Source organism: Capra hircus, chromosome 10 (genome assembly GCF_001704415.2).
Source record: "Capra hircus breed San Clemente chromosome 10, ASM170441v1, whole genome shotgun sequence".
Taxonomy (NCBI): Eukaryota; Metazoa; Chordata; class Mammalia; order Artiodactyla; family Bovidae; genus Capra; species Capra hircus.
The window spans coordinates 43,132,673-43,150,744 of NC_030817.1; the positions used below are offsets into that span (position 1 = coordinate 43,132,673).

Consider the following 18,072-nt stretch of genomic DNA (forward strand, 5'->3'; position numbering starts at 1 on the left):
ACTGGGTGGGGAAGATCCCCTGGAGGAGAGCATGGCAACCCACTCCAGTATTCTTGGCTGGAGAATCTCATGGACAGAGGAGCCTGGCGGACTATAGTCCATAGAGTCTCAAACAGTCAGACGCAACTGAAGCAACTTAGCACACACACATATTCCCAGAAAATATGGAACAAGATACACAGGGTGTCACTCTGCACTGTGCAGTGAACTTGGCTGAGCAACCAGATGAGACTAGGAGAGAATACCTGTGGTCTGCTTTGGGGCACCTCCATAACTTAGTCTGTTCAATTCCTCTCATTATCATCAGATATTACCAGCCACTCAGGTCAGCCAGGGATGTTCACACTGTTTTCTATCATAAGGCTTTTCTTCAGATAAAATCAAATGCAAATTAATATGAAGATGATCTAGTTGAGGAGGCAAGGGTTCTGAGCCCCACCTGGGCCTCTCCCTCCCACTTTCCATCCCCAACCAAATGGTTTCCCACAGAACCCTTAAGTCAGCACAATGAACATTGAAAGTCATTGTAACAGACCATGAAATTAATTCTCAGCAACAGCACCCTAGCACCTAGCACAGTGATTACTTTTTGCATGAATGAATAACGAAGAGATGGGAGTTGTCTAGTAGAAAGAGCATGGATATGAATGAGAACTCAGCTCTCAGGCTTCCTTTGCCTGTGAGCAGATGTATTATCAAGGCAGGTAACCTTTCTCCACCTCAGTTACTTCACCCAGGAAATGAAGGTCCCAGTGATCCTTAGGGTTCCTTCCATCTCTAACACCCCGTGACTCTGGATCTAAATTGTTAGTTTATGCTGCCTTCATGTGACTAAAAAGATACCTTGGGGAGATCTAAAGAATTTTAAATGTAAGTCAAAATTTAACTAAAATTCAACATTTTATTCTCCCTACAAATAAAGTATGATGTTTTCTTTCTTACTAAAAGCATTTTCATAGACCTAAGACCCTGAAATATAAGTATGAAATTCTATTTAATAGAAATTTGCTAACTGAATTAAATAGCAAAGTTAGTGAATTAGGAAAGGGAGAGACCTAAACGCAACAAAAAGTCACTGAGATTTATTTTTTATTCCTAGTGCCTTAGGCCAAACCTGTATTTTAACATTAGAACATCATTCTGTGTACCACATTTCATGTCTGGAGGTTAAAATTTCACATTTTATTATTTAGGTCTATGCCTTTGTCTTTCATGCCTCAGGCAGGATGCCTCTCCCATGAGTTAAGTTGGAGAGTTTGAGGACCAAGGTGAGGAAGACAAATGCAGCCATCCCACAGAGGCCTGGAGAAAACACCTGCCACACACCACCTGGACCACAGACCACCAATGACCTCTGCTAACCTTGCCTTTTCTTCCAGGTGGAAAGGGGAAAATGTGGCCACCACTGAAGTCGCTGACACAGTAGGACTGGTTGATTTTGTCGAAGAAGTGAATGTTTACGGTGTGTCTGTGCCAGGTATGCACAATGTATGCTAAATCAAAGCCAAAACTCCTACACTAACTGAACATAATTTTAACCCCAGGGCAAAGTTTGTCATCACTTTTTCCTGCCAGCTGGAAAAGCAAACAACTCTTTGCCAGCTCCTGGGAGTAAAGGGCTCATGTCTGGTTTATGTGCATTCTAAACCAGCCACGTGAGTCCCTCTGAACCTGGCCTTCCTCTGTGGTTCAGCTCCCGAGCTGTTCTGAGACTCTCCAGCAAGACAAATCTCCCAGAGATGCAGGGCCCATGCAGCGTTCGGCATGCCTCGAGAAAAGACGTGTCACTCTTGAGAGCTTAGAAATGGCATCTTGGCCTCTGAACTGGAAGGCACAAATAACAGGCAAGTGCAGTTGCTATAGGAAAAAAGCCAAGAAGGGGCTGAGTTTTCCCAGACTTTAACAGCAAGTTCCTGATCCTTGCTTGCCCCACTGAGTCTGAGAAGCTTCACACAAAGTGCTATCACCAAGCCTGTGTCTGCTCATCAGCCTCTGCTAAGAGAGAGGGGTGTGTGGGGTCTGATTTGGGGTCCTGACTCCAACACCTGCTGGCTGTTTGACTTTAGGCAAGCCACTAAATTAGGGAGAATACCAACCCTGCAGTTAAGATTGCCAAGAAAACTAATTCATTTTAATTACATAAATACTAAATATATGTTTATCAGATATGTACATGAGGGTTGTCATGAAATCATTGTAATTTTAGATGTCAGGAGGATTAAAACCTCCAAATCACTATCCAGATATAAGGTACGAGGGGTAATGGTGTTTCCTAGAACTCAGTACTTGGGATTCTCATCTATATTCAGAATGGAAATCCCAAAGTCCCTTTTTCTTGAGTTATGATGGTTTCACATGACATCATGCTGTCCTTTTGTTTATTAAAGACTATTTGAGGCTTTCTCTTGCCTGTTCCTCTCCAGCTCTGTGACAGTGACATGATAGGAAATGTAGCCACATCTTGGGTCAGAATCTGACCCAAGTCCAACTTCTCATATTGGACTTCAGGCTGATTTATCACAAGGGCCCATATCCTGGTTGTCAGCCATCACACCATGTTCTCACAGATCCCACCCAAAATGTTGCATGCACTTCTAAATGCTGGGTTTTTTTAAGTAACAATACAAAAGAATGAGTATGACAAGGTAAGAGAATATGGGAAATGGAATGAAAGGCCTAATCCATGTTCTTCAAAGTGGTGTCACCTATAAATTGGAACTTGCCATTGGCACTTGCCATCTGCCTCTACAAGGATCAAATTATGAGCTGCTACAGCTGGAGTTCAGGGTAGAGATCAGGAATTAGGCAATCTGTGCTTTGGGAAAAGCTAGTAGAGCAGGTCTTCAGATAGATATTTTCAGAAGATTTTCTTAACCTAATTCTTGCATCTCCTTTATCTTTTGTAGAAAAGCACTAAATTCTTCATGGTGACATCTGCTCCTCATGACTAGCAGTAACCTGCAAAAAAAAAAATATATATATATATATGTGCTTGATTGCATGTACTCCCCATTCACTAAAGTCTCGTATATACTGACCTTTCCCACTACCTCCTTGTAGCAGTTTCTCAGAGCCATCTGAAATGCTATCTTCTAGGCTATAGCCCTCATTTTGCCCTCAAAACTTAACTCACAACTAATCCACCTGCAATGCAGGAGATCTGGGTTCAATCACTGGGTTTAATTCTTGGAGAAGGAAATGGCAGCCACTCCAGTATTCTTGCTTGAAGAATTCCATGGACAGAGGAGCCTGAAAGGCTACAGTCCATGGGGTTTCAAAAGTCAGACATGACTGAGCAACTAAACCACCACTTATACTGTACATTTTTCTTTTTTTTTGGCTGACAGTGGGGTCCCTGGACCAGCAACAGCATCATCGCCTAGAAGCTTGTTAAAAATGTGCTATTTCTCATATTAAAAATGCCCACCCCAGACCTACTGAATCAGAATCTCTGGGCTAGGGCCCCAGAAAGCTGTGTTTTAACAAGCCCTCCAGTGATTCTTAAAAACAATCAAGTCTGGTTTGAGGTGATGAATATTTTCTAGAACTAGATACTGATAAGAATTGCACAACATTGTGGATGCCACTGAACCGTACACTTTAAAATGGTTAAAATAACGATTCATTATTTTATCACAATTTTTAAAAAACACTAAAGTCTGAGAAGCATGGAGGCCTAGTGGTTCTGAAAATCTAGCCAGTCTTCAGAGTCATCTGAGAAACTTTTTAAAGCTAGGATCTAATGAGTCAGAACCTCTGGGGTTTGGGACTCAGTCTTTTGTGTCTTTTTAAAAATTTTATTCCCAAGTGGGTCTAACAACCAGTAATGTTTCGGAGCCACTGATATAGAACAAAGAAGAGGAGGCTAATGGGTTTCAAATGATTGGGAGACATCAGAAAGAACAAGGAGCAGGTGTGTTCATATTGCTCTGGAGAACAGAATGAAAATGGATGGATTGAAATGACCAGGGAGCAACTTTTAGCCTGAGACCTCTCCTGTAACCTGAGGGACCAGCAACAAAATGCACTGTCTCCTGAGACAGACAATGTCCCACCAATGTGTAAAGAGGCTGGCTGTCCACTAGGAATCCTATGAGAATTCTCACAGAAGTGAAAGATCAGGTACAAATCCCAACATCTCTCCTGTTTTCAGATTCTGTGAGTCTCAGTTCAGTTCAGTTCAGTCTCTCAGTCGTGTCCAACTCTTTGCGACCCCATGAAACGCAGCATGCCAGGCTTTCGTGTCCATCACCAACTCCCAGAGTTCCCCCAAACTCATGTCCATTGAGTCGCTGATGCCGTCCAACCATCTCCTGTTGTCCCCTTCTCCTCCTGCCCTCAATCTTTCCCAATATCAGGGTATTATACTGGAAAAAAGATGGCTTGAGAATCCAAAAACAGATTGTATTGAATTTTCCCCATGCAAGTTGGATAAAATTGAGTCATTATTTAAAAAAATAAAATAAAATAAAATAAGTCAGCTCTTCATATCAGGTGGCCAAAATACTAGAGTTTCAGCCTTAACATCAGTCCTTCCCATGAATATCCAGGACCAATTTCCCTTAGGATGGACTGGTTGGATCTCCTTGCAGTCCAAGGGACTCTCAAGGGTCTTCTCCAACACCACAGTTCAAAAGCATCAATTTTTCTGTGCTCAGCCCTCTTTATAGTCCAATTCTCACATCCACGCATGACCACTGGAAAAACCATAGCCTTGACTAGGTGGACCTTTGTTGGCAAAGTAATGTCTCTGCTTTTTAATATGCTGTCTAAGTTGGTCATAACTTTCCTTCCCAGGAGTAAGTGTCTTTTAATTTCATGGCTCCAATCACCATCTGCAGTGATTTTGGAGCCCAGAAAAATAAAGTCAGCCATTGTTTCTCCAACTATTTGCCATGAAGTGATGGGCCCGATGATCTTAGTTTTCTGAATGTTGAGCTTTAAGCCAACTTTTTCACTCTCCTCTTTCACTGTCATCAAGAGGCTCTTTAGTTCTTCTTCACTTTCTGCCCTAAGGGTGGTGTCATCTGCATATCTGAGGTTATTGATATTTCTCCCAGCAATCTTGATTCCAGCTTGTGCTTCATCCCAGCAGCCTTGAAATGTGGCAGTTCATATAGAGAAAGACATAAATCCGCTGGGGTGATTCTCAGTTCCAAAGGACTTAACAAGGCTTTCACAGATCTCAGCTTTGAGATGACATCAGAACTGCCAAGCTCCTCTGTAAAACTTTATATTATCAACAGAACTTTCTGCAATGTTCTGAAAATGTTCTATATCTGCACTCTCAGCCAATTGCTACCATATGGCTGTTGAGCAGTTAAAATGTGGCTGGTGAAACTGAGGAACTGAATTTTTCATTCTATTTAATTAATTTTAATAGCTACATGTGAGCAGTGGTGACCATGTTGTTAGTACAGCTCTAGAGAACCCCTGGCTTAAATTGTTGCAGACAGGAGCCTTCCCCCTGGAACTCAACTAGCCCCAGCCGACCTCTGGGAATCAGAACAGAGACCTGAGATCCATCAGCCCCATCGCCTCTCAGAAGCAAGGTGCCAGCTGACACTGAAGATTTCTGTTGCATCAGCCTCTGCCTTCATTCTAAAGGGAGCTCACTGGAGACATTCAAGATTCCTGAGACTAGTGCCTTTGACACAGCTACCAGGGGACCCTAAAGAAAGAGGGTCCGGTGCCCTGCCTCCCTCCTTCAGACAAGAGGCAAAGCAAATGTGGATGCATTTCCTTTCTTGTACGTTTTCCTCTGGTTTTCTTTAGAGTCATAGGTAAACATGCAATCACCATGGGAGAGATTTCGAAAGCTGGGGCCCAAGTGACAAAGGGTGGCTCAATCTCCTTCTCTGGTTACAGTTAAGTAGTTCAGAAAAATGGACCCAGACTCCCACTGGGTCTCCTGGATCAGGTAGAAGATGTATTTATAAGTAATTACCACTGTCCTCACAAGAAAACAATGGTAATTGTTCTGAATGCCTCTCCGCTTACAGCCCTGCCTTATAGGATCTGTTTTCTCTGTGGAGAGTCCAACCTCTCCGGACTAGTATGGCATCAAGGTGGAGGCTAGGGGTGACACAGCCCACCCTTTATCTGCCTTCACCTTCCCGTCTGTCAGCCTCTCTGGAATGCAGAGGCAAAGCTGTTAGGAACCATAATTACATAACTAAGCCTCAGAGGTGACATTTGTACCTGAAGCACAGTAGATCTGACCTGCTACCTAAAGAACAACCTGAGCCCAGTTATCCCTGAACAAGAGTTTTTCATCAGAGTTCAAAAAATTTCCTTTAGGCTCTAGTTCAACCGGTTGTCCATACAGTAGTTTACATCTAGGCTGTCAAACCGCAACATGAATCAGCCTCCCTTTTGAACCTCCCTCCCATCTCCCTCCCCATCCCACCCCTCTAGATTGATACAGAGCCCCTGTTTGAGTCTCCTGAGCCATACAGCAAATTCCCCTTAGCTATCTATTTTACACACGGTAACGTAAGTTTCCATGTTACTCTCTCCATACATCTCACCCTCTCCTCATGTCCATAAGTCTATTCTCTATGTCTGGTTCTCCACTTCTGCCCTGTAAATAAATTCTTCAGTACTTTTTTCCTAAATTCCATATATATGCGTTAGAATATGTTATTTATCTTTCTCTTTCTGTCTTACTTCACTCTGTATAATAGGCTCTAGGTTCATCCATTGAACAAGTCTTTTAATGTCACTAAGCCTCAGTATCTTCACCTGTAAAATGGAGATAACGTTTGCACCCCTTCATACAGTTGCCATGAGGTTAAATGAGATAGTACATAAAACACATTTCATGGACTTCCCTGGTGGTGCAGTGGGTAAGAATCTGCCTGCCAAAGCAGGGAACATGGATTCAGTCCCTGGTCCAGGAAGATTCCGCAGGCTGAAGGGTAGCTAAGCGCATGGGCCACAACAACTGAGCCCTCGCACCACAGCTACTGAAGCCCTCATGCCTAAAGCCTGTGCTCCACAGCAAGAGAAGCCATTGCAATGGGAAGCCCCTGCACCGCAACTAGAGAAAGCCCTCGTGCAGCAGCGAAAACCCCACAAGCCAAAAACAATAAATAAATATAGCAGTGTGGACATGTCAAAAAATAAATAGATATGAAAACACACTTCGTAAAGGGCCTGGCATGTAATAAAGATTCAATCAATGTGTAGCTTGTTGTTTTACCATTAATTCACTTCAGAATTTAACTTCAAAATATATTTTGAAATACAAATTCCAGCTGTCCGAAAGAAACCCATGCCATAATGTTGTCTCAGTTCACTATCCTCTGACCTAGCAAAGCACCATAAAATAAACACACCTAATTTTCATTCCCTTTAACTCTAGGTCATGAGGGTCGAATTGGCATGGCCTCGATCAAGATGAAGGCAGACCATGAATTTGATGGACGGAAACTCTTTAAGCACGTGGTCGATTACCTGCCTAGTTATGCAAGGCCCCGGTTCCTAAGAATTCAGGTGAGACCCTGCTGTTATCAAGTTCAGTTATCCTTTCTCTTGGAGACCCCTGCCTCTTAGGAAACAACTCTTCTCTACCATGGCAACCTTGCCAGCCAAATTTTCACTACCCTTTTCAGGGAGCTCAATGAGGAAGCAGAAATACCAGAAGATAAAACTAGCTGAAACTGAATCCTAATCCCTTTCTCCTTAAAATGACAGACAGTTCATTCAGCAAGAATGTTAGCAAATAACTCACAATGTCTGTTTGATGCAGTATAACAGACACATAAAATAGAAATGCTCTGACCTTCTTATTGTTTCCAGTTTTAAAGAATGGTTAAAAAAAAAAAAAAAAAAAACCTCACTGAAGTCCTGCACCTGTCTATGGCCTGAAATTTAATTGGGCATCATTAGCCAGTCAGAACTCCAAAGCTAAGCTATCACTGATAGACGGACTGTTTTCTTTCTCAAACATTAACCCCTTAGTTTAACTCACTTTTGGATCTTGGGCACTGTGACTCTGTAGCTGAGGATTTAAGAAAAGCAGTGTTAGATTACCAGATATTGCTAAGGTTATACAATTATCTCTGTTGATATTCATAAACCTCTGACATTTGCTTTACAATGAGACGTTGAGAGACATCAAAGTTGAAATATCCTCAAATCCCCCTATTTATTGAAGTAGAAACAAGAAACAGAAAAAGTGTGAAAAAGCAGATTTGTCTGTGTGTAGATGATTGCTTTCCCCACCTCACCATTAATCAGAATTTTCCAGCAATACCTGAAGCTTGCCGAGCAAAAGATGCTTCTGCTTCATATTCCACTGTCACAGCCCCTTCCGCCCCTCAAGTGATCTTTAAGCTTTAAGGGAAGCAAAAATACCTCCATAGAGGACCCCCTAGTGGAGGTTCTGAAGACAGGCTGTACTGGTATCCCACAGAACCCGCCTCACAGCTCTCAAATGATTGATGTTTTTCAGGACACCATTGAGATCACTGGAACTTTTAAACACCGAAAAGTGACCCTCGTGGAAGAGGGCTTTAACCCTGCAGTTATCAAAGATGCCTTGTATTTCTTGGATGACAAAGCAGAAATGTATGTGCCTATGACTGAGGACATTTATAATGCCATTAGTAATAAAATTCTGAAACTCTGAATATTACCAGCAGGATAACTCAATGTATTTCCAAAAAGAAGCTAAATGGATCTAGTGCAGCCAACTGCTGATATAATCCACCTTTAATTTGAAGACTGTATGATGCATTTTTTAATGTACAGCAGTAAGGGGAGACTTTTTAAAATCACACCTGAACCTTTGTAAGTGAAAAGATCTAGATATAATTATTTTTCAATTTGCACCTACTGTTTGTATTGCAAACTAAGCTTGTTAGAGGCAGGGTGTTATTTTTTTTTAATATGCAATAAAATAGATGAACACCAAGATAAGAAATGGCACTTTTTCCTGACTTGATTCTAAATGCAGACCCTTCAGCAAATGATGCTGGGAAGACTAGTCAATTGCATGTAAAAGAATGAAATTAGGGACTTCCCTGGTGGTCCAGTGCTAAGACTCTGTGCTCCCAATGCAGGGGCCCTGGGTTTTATCCCTGCCCAGGGAACTAGATCCCACATCTAATGACTTTTCATGTTGAAACTAAGACCTAGCTCAGTCAAATAAGTAAATAAATAAAAATACATATTAAAAAAAAAAGAATGAAATTAGAACACCTTCTAACACCATACACAAAAATAAACTCAAAATGGATTAAAAACCTAATTGTAAGATGAGAAACCATAAAACTCTAAGAGGAAAACACAGGCAGAACACTCTCTGACATACATCACAGCAAAATCCACTATGACCCACCTCCTAGAGTAATGGAAATAAAACAAAAATTAAATGGGATCTAATTAACCTCAAAAGCATTTGTACTGCATCATTTCAGTTCAGTCACTCAGTCGTGTCTGACTCTGCAGCCCCATGAATCACAGCATGCCAGACCTCCCTGTCCATCACCAACTCCCGGAGTTCACTCAAACTCATGTCCATCGAGTCACTGATGCCATCCAGCCATCTCATCCTCTATCGTCCCCTTCTCCTCCTGCCCCCAATCCCTCCCAGCATCAGAGTCTTTTCCAATGAGTCAACTCTTCGCATGAGGTGGCCAAAGTACTGGAGTTTCAGCTTTAGCATCATTCCTTCCAAAGAACACCCAGGACTGATCTCCTTCAGAATGGACTGGTTGGATCTCCTTGCAGTCCAAGGAACTCTCAAGAGTCTTCTCCAACACCGCAGTTCAAAAGCATCAATTCTTCAGCGCTCAGCCTCCTTCACAGTCCAACTCTCACATCCATACATGACTACTGGAAAACCCATAGCCTTGACTAGATGGACCTTTGTTGGCAAAGTAATGTCTCTGCTTTTTAATATGCTGTCTACGTTGGTCATAACTTTCCTTCCAAGGAGTAAGCGTCTTTTAATTTTATGGCTGTAATCACTATCTGCCTTGATTTTGAAGCCCAAAAAAATAAAGTCTGACACTGTTTCCCCATCTATTTCCCATGAAGTGATGGGACCAGATGCCATAGGAAACTATAAACAAAGTGAAAAGACAACCCTGAAATTGAGAGAATAGCAAATGAAACAACTGACAAAGGAAAAATTTCCAAAAATACAAGCAGCTCATGCAGCTCAATACCAGAAAAACAAACAATCCAATCAAAAAGTGAGCAGAAGACCTAAACAGACATTTCTCCAAAGGAGACGTACAGATGGCTTATTGACGCATGAGAAGATGCTCAACCTCACTCATTATTAGAGAAATACAAATCAAAACTACAATGAGGTATCATCTCACACTGGTCAGAATGGCCATCATCAAAAAGTCTACAAACAACAAATGCTGGGGAGAATGTGGAGAAAGGGGAACCTTCTTGCACTGATAAATTGATATAAATTGATACAGCCACTATGGAGAACAATATGGAGATTTCTTTTAAAATAGGAATAAAACTACCATACGACCCAGCAATCCCACTACTGGGCATACACCCTGAGGAAACTATAATTGAAAAAGACACATGTACCCCAGTGTTCACTGCAGTGCTATTTACAGTAGCTAGGACATGGAAGCAACCTGGATGTCCATCAACAGATGCATCAATAAGGAAGTTGTGGCACATATACAAAATGGAATATTTCTCAGCTTTAAAGTATACATTTAAGTCAATTCTAATGAGATGGATGACCCAGGGCCTATTATACAGAGTGAAGTAAGTCAGAATGAGAAAGACAAATATCGTATATTAACACGTATATATGGAATCAAGAAAGATGGTATACTGACGATCCTACTTGAAGGGCAGCAAAGGAGACAAAGATATAAAGAACAGAGTTCTGGGTATAACGTGGGAAGGAGAGGATGGGATGATTTGCGAAAATAGCATTGAAACATATACATTACCGTAAGTAAAAGAGATGGTCAGTGGCAGTTTGCTATATGATGCAGGGAAGCCAAAGTTGGTGCTCTGTGACAACCTAGAGGGCTGGGATGGGGTAGGAGATGGGAGGGGGTTCAAGAGAGAGGGAACATATGGATACCTATGGCTATTTAATGTTGATGTATGGCAGAAACCATCACAATATTGTAAAGTCATTCAGTTCAGTCCAGTTCAGTTGCTCAGTCGTGTCTGACTCTTTGCGACCCCATGAATCGCAGCACGCCAGGCCTCCCTGTCCATCACCAACTCCCGGAGTTCACTCAGACTTACGTCCATCGAGTCCATGATGCCATCCAGCCATCTCATCCTCTGTCGTCCCCTTCTTCTCCTGCCCCCAATCCCTCCCAGCATCAGAGTCTTTTCCAATGAGTCAACTCTTCTCATGAGGTGGCCAAAGTACTGGAGTTTCAGCTTTAGCATCATTCCTTCCAAAGAACACCCAGGACTGATCTCCTTCAGAATGGACTGGTTGGATCTCCTTGCAGTCGAAGGGACTCTCAAGAGTCTTCTCCAACACCATAGTTCAAAAGCATCAATTCTTCGGTGCTCAGCCTTCTTCACGGTCCAACTCTCACATCCATACATAACCACAGGAAAAACCATAGCCTTGACTAGACGGACCTTAGTCAGCAAAGTAATGTCTCTGCTTTTGAATATACTATCTAGGTTGGTCATAACTTTTCTTCTAAGGAGTAAGCGTCTTTTAATTTCATGGCTGCAATCACCATCTGCAGTGATTTTGGAGCCCAAAAAGATAAAGTGTGACACTGTTTCCACTGTTTCCCCATCTATTTCCCATGAAGTGATGGGACCAGATGCCATGATCTTCGTTTTCTGAATGTTGCGCTTTAAGCCAACTTTTTCACTCTCCTCTTTCACTTTCATCAAGAGGCTTTTTAGCTCCTCTTCACTTTCTGCCAATAATGGTGGTGTCATCTGCATATCTGAGGTTATTGATATTTCTGCCGGCAATCTTGATTCCAGCTTGTGTTTCTTCCAGTCCAGCGTTTCTCATGATGTACTCTGCATAGAAGTTAAATAAGCAGGGTGACAATATACAGCCTTGACGTACTCCTTTTCCTATTTGGAACCAGTCTGTTGTTCCATGTCCAGTTCTAACTGTTGCTTCCTGACCTGCATACAGATTTCTCAAGAGGCAGGTCAGGTGGTCTGGTATTCCCATCTCTTTCAGAATTTTCCACAGTTTATTGTGATCCACACAGTCAAAGGCTTTGGCATAGTCAATAAAGCAGAAATAGATGTTTTTCTGGAAATCTCTTGCTTTTTTGATGATCCAGCAGATGTTGGCAATTTGATCTCTGGTTCCTCTGCCTTTTCTAAAACCAGCTTGAACATCAGGAAGTTCACGGTTCACATATTGCTAAAGCCTGGCTTGGAGAGTTTTGAGCATTATTTTACTAGCATGTGAGATGAGTGCAATTGTGCAGTAGTTTAAGCATTCTTTGGCATTGCCTTTCTTTGGGATTGGAATGAAAACTGAACTTCTCCAGTCCTGTGGCCACTGCTGAGTTTTCCAAATTTGCTGGCATATTGAGTGCAGCACTTTCACAGCAGCATCTTTCAGGATTTGAAATAGCTCAACTGGAATTCCATCACCTCCACTAGCTTTGTTCGTAGTGATGCTTTCTAAGGCCCACTTGACTTCACATTCCAGGATGTCTGGCTCTAGATGAGTGATCACACCATCGTGATTATCTGGGTCATGAAGATCTTTTTTGTACAGTTCTTCTGTGTATTGTTGCCACCTCTTCTTAATATCTTCTGCTTCTGTTAGGTCCATACCATTTCTGTCCTTTGTCGAGCCCATCTTTGCATGAAATGTTCCCTTGATATCTCTAATTTTCTTGAAGAGATCTCTAGTCTTTCCCATTCTGTTCTTTTCCTCTATTTCTTTGCACTGATCGCTGAAGAAGCCTTTATCTCTTCTTGCTATTCTCTGGAACTCTGCATTCAGATGCTTATATCTTTCCTTTTCTCCTTGGCTTTTTGCTTCTCTTCTTTTCACAGCTATTTGTAAGGCCTCCCCAGACAGCCATTTTGCTTTTTTGCAATTCTTTTCCATGGGATGGTCTTGCTCCCTGTCTCCTGTACAATGTTACGAACCTCATTCCATAGTTCATCAGGCACTCTATCTATCAGATCTAGGCCCTTAAATCTATTTCTCACTTACACTGTATAATCATAAGGGATTTGATTTAGGTCATACCTGAATGGTCTAGCGGTTTCCCTGCTTTCTTCAATTTCAGCCTGAATTTGGTAATAAGGAGTTCATGATCTGAGCCACAGTCAGCTCCTGGTCTTGTTTTTGTTGACTAGATAGAGCTTCTCCATCTTTTGCTGCAGAGAATAAAATCAATCTGATTTTGGTGTTGACCATCTGGTGATGTCCATGTGTATCCTCTAATAAAAAAAAATTCTTTAAAAAAAAGAAATAATACAAGACTGAAAAATAAATGCAAACCCTGAACCTGACAGCCTAACTGGTCGTTTTTCACAGGTCTCCCACTTACAATGCTAATGGTATTTTAAGTAAACAAGGATAAGGAGGTGGGAGGTGAGGGGGTAGGTCTCCAGGGAAGAACCCAATGAGGTCCAGATCTACTGTAAGGCCAACCCTACTCCCCGAGAGCATCCTGGCCACTGTCCACAGCATTATTCACCAAGTGATAAAGCCACCTATAGTCTCAGAAGAGGCTTAAATCTAGAGTATCAGAGTTCTATACATAAAAAGGTGTTCAGCAAACTTTTCAGCTATAGCAAAGGTCGCAAACTCCAGTGTCTTCAGGACTTGTTTTGGTAATGTGGATGAGGAGAGAGGTCACAAATGATCATGAAAAACTTGGGGACAGCCAGGGCACAGTTTCAGTCAGCTGATTACTGTCATGGGGCCATACAGCCCAGGTACTTGGGGATGGCCTAAGGGAAACTACGTATGCCACTGCATCTGTGAATTTGCCAATCATGTAGGACGATGGTGGCTTGTGGGTCAGCATTTGGGAAGTTTTGCAAAATACTAGCTATCTCTGCCTTTGCTTTATTGATCTCCTTGTGAAAATTTTAACCCAGGTGATGGGAGATAGCCAAGCTTTTGACAATGTAACATTGTGCAATTTTGTTATTTGGAATCTTGTTAAAGTGACTCATGTTGTACGCAGTGATTATGTTAAAGCAATCCTGTCATTCCACATCACATGGGACCCATTTTCATGTGAGAGGTCAGCACTTACATCACGCCATTAGAGTTCCAGGAGCCAAAACCTGCTGGTGCCTGACCACCTTTGACCCACATCTTAGACTTCCCAAGAAACTCAGATGGCCTCCTCAGTCTCTCACTTCCCCAAACGTCTGAGATTCAAGTCAGGAACACAGCTCTGTTGGGATGAACAGAGGCACCACCTACAATATCCTCAATACCTGGGTTTGCATTTGTGTAAACAAATTTAAGCAACCCATCCTGTGACAGGTAATCAATTTTAAAGACTGATTTTTCTCTTTTAAAAGGGTCAAAAATTGTGTGCATAGAATTGTCTGTGTAAATCACCTTCTTGATTTGAAAGCACAAAGGGATATTTTTTTAATACACTGATACCCATGTAAATGCTTCCCTGGTGGCTCAGTGGTAAAAGAATCTGCCTGCCAATGCAGGAGACTCGGCTTGAATCTCTGGGTCGGGAAGATCCCCTGGAGGAGGAAATGGCAACCAAGTTCAGTATTCTTGCCTGGAAAATCCCATGGACAGAGGCACCTAGTAGGCTATAGTCCGTGGGGTCGCAAAGAGTCGGATTGAGAGACTAAATAACAACCACCACCACCACCCATGTAAATCATCCAACAGGTCTCTGATTTCAAGTGCATTGGTTGGAGACATATAATGAGTGCGTAGATAGGCTGCTACAGGCACCAAAATAATTTGGGGGTAAAACTAGTGAATGTCAGCATCTGAAATAAAAGCTAAGAAGAATCAGTATAAAAACACAGTGACCCTCCCTAAAAGATGATGTTACACACGTTATTCATTTGTACACCAGCTCCACAAGCATTTAGTGGGTCCCTGCTAAGGACCAACAGATAAGCTCAGCACAGTGTGATGGAGTTTTCCAAGCTGCTGTTTAGGAAGTCAGGTCAGACCTTTAAGGGAAGCTGACTGGAAAGACCCCTAGAAGGAAGGCCAGAGTCTTCTCCAAGTGTTTTGACTTTTGGAAAATAATTATTTTGTCATTACAGTTGGTGGGCCTGCATGAAGACTGTAAAGAGACAGCTAAGAGGAAAGATGTCAGTCAGGATCACTGCAGCCCTGTGCAGGGGAAAGCTGGATGCCTGGCCAACCCAGGTTTTCTAGTCGGCATGCGTACCGTCTCCCCAGGTGCACAGAGTACCATATTGTCATGTGGATATACAGCTGATGGTGCATTCCACTATGATGGTCAATTTCCTTTTGGACAGATGTCATACATCTATGAAGCTGTAAGCTCCATGACAGTAGAGAGTTCATCTATTTTGCTCATCATTATGTATCTAGTGCCTCATACATGGGAGGCAATAATTATTTTATTAGGCAACCCTGATAAATACCTGGTTCCACATGCAAGCTTTTATATATATATGTGGGGCATGGGGAGGTGTGTTAGAGGCAGAGAGGATGAGCCAAATGGATTATCTGAGTCTTCTAGTTCAGGTACAGCAGTGAGTCTCAAACTTGAACACTGAGAGTCACCTTCACCAAAAAGTTTTGGTAGGACACAGACTGGGAATTCCCCGGTGGTCCAGTGATTAATAATCCGCCTTGCAATGCAGGGAACACCACTTTGATCCCTGGTCTGGAAAGATCCCACATGCTGCGGGGCAACTAAGCCTGTGCGCCACAGCTACTGAGCCTGTGCTCCGGAGCCCACAAGCCGCAGCTACTTTTAGCCCACATGCAGCAACTACTGAAGTCTGCCCACCTAGAGCCCGTGCTCTGCAACAGGAGAGGCCACTGCAATGAGAAGCTGATGCACCGCAACTAGAGAGTATCCCCTCTCCACAACTAGAGAAAGCCTGAGTAGCAAGGAAGACCCAGCCCTGCCAATAATAAACATATAAACATATTTTTAAAAAGACACAGACTGCTGGGACCCATTCTCCAGAGTTGAAACTGGAATTGGAATTTGCAGTTCTAACAAATTCCCAAGTGATGCTGATGCTATTGATCAGGGGCTGCATTTTGAGAACCACTGACACAGAGAAAAAGCATCCTGAGTTACACATCATGTGTGCTTAGTATAATTCAGTTCTTCGGGTGTGGATTATCTTTCATTAACTTAGATTTAGATTTGGATCTTAGATTTGGAGTGACTCAAAGTACAGGCATCAGGGAAGGTCCAGCATAAAGCAGCACTCTATCATCTTTAGCCTTCAATTGTTCTTGAAAATTCATGTTAACAGTGTCTATTTACTAGATACACGCATACTTATTATTTGCTACAGCAAAACTGAAAGCAATCCTAGAGAGTGTCTAGTCAAACCTCTTTAATAAAACAAAACAAAACAAAACAACAACGGAAGCCTGGGGAGAAGATGTACAGGCAGCTCATTAGCATCATTAAGCTCCCAACCAGAACCTGCAGAAGAGACCACCTCTTTGTAGACCAGAGCATGTTCCCAGATTAGCAGCATCAGTATCAGCTGGGAACTTGTCAGACATGCAAATTATCAGGCCCCTTCAGACCTACTGAATCAGAACCACTGGGGAGGGGCCCAGTCATCTGTGTTTTAACAAGCCCTGCTGTTGACTGCGGCGGGCTCAACTTGAGAACCACTGGCTTGGAGCAGGGCTTCTCAAGCTTCAAGCTGCATAAGAAGTGCATGGGGATGCCAGTGCTTCTGGTGCACATGCCCCTCTTGGAACAGCAAGCGACTCTAGAACACTGCGGCTTTTTAGATCACTGGAGAACTGTTAAAAAAAAACCCAAAGCCTTAGGCCCATCTGATACCAGTTAGATCAAGATTTCTGGGAGTGAGCACCAGGTATCAGTACTTTTTTTTAAAGATTCCCAGGTGATTCCAGTATGGGCAAAGTTCAGGGACTAATTGAGAACAAGGGTAATATGCAAGTATAAACTCTTGACAAAGATTCTCACCCTGACCAAAACTCTACTTAGGCTCCTCTAAGTCCTCTTCACAACTGGGCCACAACCTTGACTTATAAAGACTTGAATAAAATAGGAGCAGAGTTTCTAAGTGTTCAAGGCCACACCCCTCAGATAATCCTACATCCCCTTAAAGTGCCTGCCTGAGAAAACCCAAGGCTGCCAAAGTATTTTCCACTTATTCCAGCCAACACTTGAAGATAGGGTCCCTATCTCCCAACCTCTTTTGAAGGGTAGGGGCCTCACTTCGATAAGCACCAGTTAGCAAACCCAGGTGGGCTTTCCATGGATCAAACCCCTCTCCTGCTTTTGGTAATTTTTCATTTCCTTAACCCTACTGAACCCCTGCAGGCGTTCTCCCTGTTCCCACATTCTCCCTCTAAAGTGTCCAGTGACCTCTGTACAAATATAGTTAAGCCTAGTTCACACTGGACTCATTTTTCTATAGCAAATAGCTATTACTGATTGAAAATCTGTTCTTACCAGGACTTCTCTGGTGGTCCAGTGGTTAAAAATCCACCTTCCAAAACAGAGGATCCGGGTTCCAGCCCTGGTCAGGGAACTAGATCCCACCCACATGCCACAGGGCAATTAAGTCTGCGCATGGCAAGTAGAGAGAAGCTTTTGCACGCAACAAAGACCCAGCAGCCAAAAGAAAAAAAAGAAAAAAAGAAATGTATCCTTGCTGTTTTAACTAGCAGCCACTTTATCTTTAGCAGTGTTAATATAACCAATTTCAGAACTACTCCCTATAAAAGTACCATCTGAAATGGAAAGAACTCACCATGGGTAAGCTGCTCGGGAAAAAAACTTTCATTTGACTACAGGGTCCAGAAAAAAAAGAAAATGCACAAGTTCCAAACCTAGAGAGGGAACATTTATCTGTAAAGAAGAACTAGAGAGGTCTGATGAATAGTGAGATTCTGATCAAGGACAACCTTGA

At 42.5% G+C, this 18,072-nt stretch overlaps 1 protein-coding gene across 1 annotated transcript in view; it reads left to right on the forward strand.

Annotated features, from left to right (window-relative positions):
• The window catches only part of SLC27A2 (solute carrier family 27 member 2), a 51,555-nt gene extending 42,635 nt beyond the window's left edge, over positions 1-8,920 (forward strand). The window contains exons 8-10 of the mRNA XM_005685790.3: positions 1,380-1,477; positions 7,367-7,497; positions 8,459-8,920. Coding sequence (XP_005685847.2) covers positions 1,380-1,477; positions 7,367-7,497; positions 8,459-8,635 — 406 coding nt within the window. The 3' untranslated portion in view covers positions 8,636-8,920. The remainder of the gene's footprint in view (positions 1-1,379; positions 1,478-7,366; positions 7,498-8,458) is intronic.